This window comes from Lontra canadensis, unplaced genomic scaffold, assembly GCF_010015895.1.
Source record: "Lontra canadensis isolate GAN:19392208 unplaced genomic scaffold, GSC_riverotter_1.0 scaffold7, whole genome shotgun sequence".
Taxonomy (NCBI): Eukaryota; Metazoa; Chordata; class Mammalia; order Carnivora; family Mustelidae; genus Lontra; species Lontra canadensis.
Window position 1 is genome coordinate 27,480,903 of NW_022631001.1, and position 3,058 is coordinate 27,483,960.

At 45.3% G+C, this 3,058-nt stretch overlaps 1 protein-coding gene across 1 annotated transcript; it reads right to left on the reverse strand.

The window, feature by feature from the left end:
* Positions 1–641: 641 nt before the first annotated feature.
* LOC116865325 (olfactory receptor 51S1) lies at positions 642–1,610 on the reverse strand. Its single transcript, XM_032853595.1, has one exon. The coding sequence runs from the start codon at positions 1,608–1,610 to the stop codon at positions 642–644; it is 969 nt and encodes a 322-aa protein (XP_032709486.1).
* Positions 1,611–3,058: the final 1,448 nt, after the last annotated feature.

The window sequence follows — 3,058 nt, forward strand, 5'->3', positions numbered from 1 at the left end:
TTCTTAGATGTGAATGTTTATTATCATAAATGTTGATTCTCTTACATTTAATCTATAAAAATAATGTAATTCTTGTTAGGATTCCAAAACTCTTGTTGTTTTATGAGAGGGAGATCACTTTATACCCTATTAATTAAGTCAGACTAAGAGGCTACACTAATATATCAATGATATGTGATTATATACATGACACATGTATATCAAAATCCATGATAAGGTCTGTAAAATAATGTATATACGCATGAAGAGGACCATCGAATATTTCTGTCTTCTGGTTTCTCTGCTGTGTAACTGTTTAACTCCTCCAGTTTCCTCAGCTGTTGGGATACAGATGTGGTGGGGAAAATTAACAAAAACAAAACAACAACAGACACACACTTGAGTGGCTATGACAAGACCTAGATCCTGGCCTCTTTATGCCATGGGTCTGTAGTGTAACAGTGGGTAGACCACTGCCATTCTCTGGAGCTTATAAGCTGTCCTTAATATACACATGTACACTTGCAAGGACAGGGAGGGCATCCATGTACATGAGCTTATGTGTGCCTGAGTGACCATTTCAGGCACAGTGAGCTGAGTTCTTGTCATGGAAACCTTTGTACTAGGTAGTCTTGAGCCACCAAATGTGGAGGGGCACCTCCTCATTGACCACAAGCCACCTTCTTGGGCTGTAACCTCTTGAGTATTCTCTCTCTAATCTCCTTCATCTTGACACTGTAGAGAATAGGGTTTATCAGTGGAGGAAGCAGGAAGTGGACATAGGAGAGTAGAGTATGGGCAGGCTGAGGTACTGGCACCCTGAGACGGTCAATGAGGGCCAGGAGGATCATGGGCACGTAGAAGAGGAGCACAGCAGAGAGGTGGGCTGCACAGGTTTGCCCAGCCTTCCAGCGATCCTCGCTGGATCCCAAACCTTGCAACACCCTGCCAATTAGGCCATAGGAGAAGAAAATAAGCAATGGATCTAATCCCATGGCTGACAGAACCACAAATAGGCTGTAGACTGTACTCCAAGCTCCTGGGCAGGCCAAATGGACTATATCTGGGTGCAAGCAGTAAGAATGGGTCAGAACCTGTGGGTGGCAGTAGGGCATGTGGGCCAGGAGGAATGGCAGGGGCAGGTGGAGACCCAGGCATCGGAAAGTGATAGCCAGGCCAATCTTGCTAACAACATCGCTGGTGAGGAGCGTTGGATAGTGGAGAGGACGGCAGATGGCTAGTGCTCGATCTAAGGCCATGGCGAGCAAAACAGAGGACTCCATGACAGAAAAGACATGGACAAAGAACATCTGTAGGAGGCAAGCTGATGCAGGGACAGCATGGACACCAGCAAAGGAAAGACCCAGCAGGGTGGGCATCAGGGCTGTGGCCAAGCCAACGTCAGACACACTCAGCAGGAAGAGGAAGAAGTACATTGGGCGGTGCAAGGTGGGATCCAGGGCAATGACCCAGAGGATAGTACCGTTGCCCAAGGCAGAGAGAAGGTAGATGGTGATGAGTGGTATCGTCCACCAGGAGGGTACAGCTGACAGACCTGGCATGCCCCCCAACAAGAAGGTGGGGGCCATTGAAGTGTTATTAGGGGCTGCCTGGTTGGGGAATGTTGACATAGTTCTGGATCCACTTTGAACTCTGGAACCTGGAAAGTGATTGGAAAGATTTAATTAATATTTTGACACATTTGCATGATACTATCTAAAACAGTCTGCCTCCTCCTTCCCCAGGCCCCAGCACACACATGCTTTCATGTTCCCTCCCTTCCCTGCATACACATACATTCTAATATCTATACCATACTCATCTCTTACCTTGGCAGTTTTTCTAAAGCTGTCCTTAAATCTGTTTCTCTCAGTAGGCTGTTTCCCAACTTTCCTTTAACCCTGCCTTTTCTTGTAGCTTTTCCCTAACTCAGGTTCTGTCATCAATGGCAAACACCTGCAAGGGGGTCTGTACTCCTATAAATACCTTTTTGGCTCCCCTCAACTCTAAACATTCTGACTTCTGTGCTGCCTTAACACACTCACATTTCAGTGGACTTTTGTGCTCTCATTAAAGCATTCTTTAATGTTGGGAACCATGAGGCCTGGTCGAGGGCCCCACAAAGTTAAGTTTTAAACTGTTGAAGGCCTAATCCTGCTGAGGGCCAGATAGCCCCACAGATAAGCATGGTCTGATAGTCTCTTGCCTTTTTCTCTGATCCCCATATCTCTCTCAAAATAAGAGCCCCTTGCTCATCTACAAACATCTCTCAGTCTTGTGGGTCAGAGCAACTTCAAGGAGGTAAATTATTCTGTACCTAAGACAACGGAAAACTTTAGATGTGTACCGCAGTAGACGGTTTCCTCCCTAGGTTGTTGTTTGTCCAAGGCTTTCACAGCTGAGCCATTGATATACAACCTGCCTCCTGCAAAGGTAATTCCTTCTCGTTGCTACTTCTCTTCTATATACTTAGTTTCTCCAGATAGCTTCTCCTTTTCTATTAACCTATATCTCGTTTTCCTGCAGACCCCAGAATAAATTACCAAAAAGCACATATCTGTGCTACCTCCCATGGCTTTCGAGAAGCAAGACCCTGTCCCCCATCCCTGGCTCCAGTCTATACCATCATAGCTTAACTAGAATAACATGTGCTGAACAAAGAGAAATTGTCTGATGAGTGCTTGAGTCCTTTGATGTCCTTTGCACAAATGTAACCCCCTACCCCAAGTAAACTGCCTATATAAGAAGCTCTAAAATCAGAATAAAATGGAGATGCCTGACTACTGACCAGAACTCACAGTGTGGTTCTCTCATTCCTCTCGCCGACACTGCCCTTCCTTCAGGGACACCTGGACCTGCCGAGGCTGGACCCTGGCACTTTAATTACTCCTTTAGTACTAAATCAAGGGGCACTCATAGTTTCTAAACTAATGTATTTCTCAATGAGCTTTGGCTGTTATAAATCCAGTTTCTCCTTTTTTTTTTTTTTTTTAATTCTACCTCTCAGAAGTTAACTGCTCAGTTCACCTTGCTGTGTCCTATCCAAGGTATATCTTGGCATTTTTGAGGGATCTTTATT

Coding starts and splice junctions, on each gene's coding strand:
- LOC116865325 (XM_032853595.1), bottom strand. CDS start 1,610: ATGTCAACATTCCCCAACCAGGCAGCCCCTAATAACACTTCAATGGCC.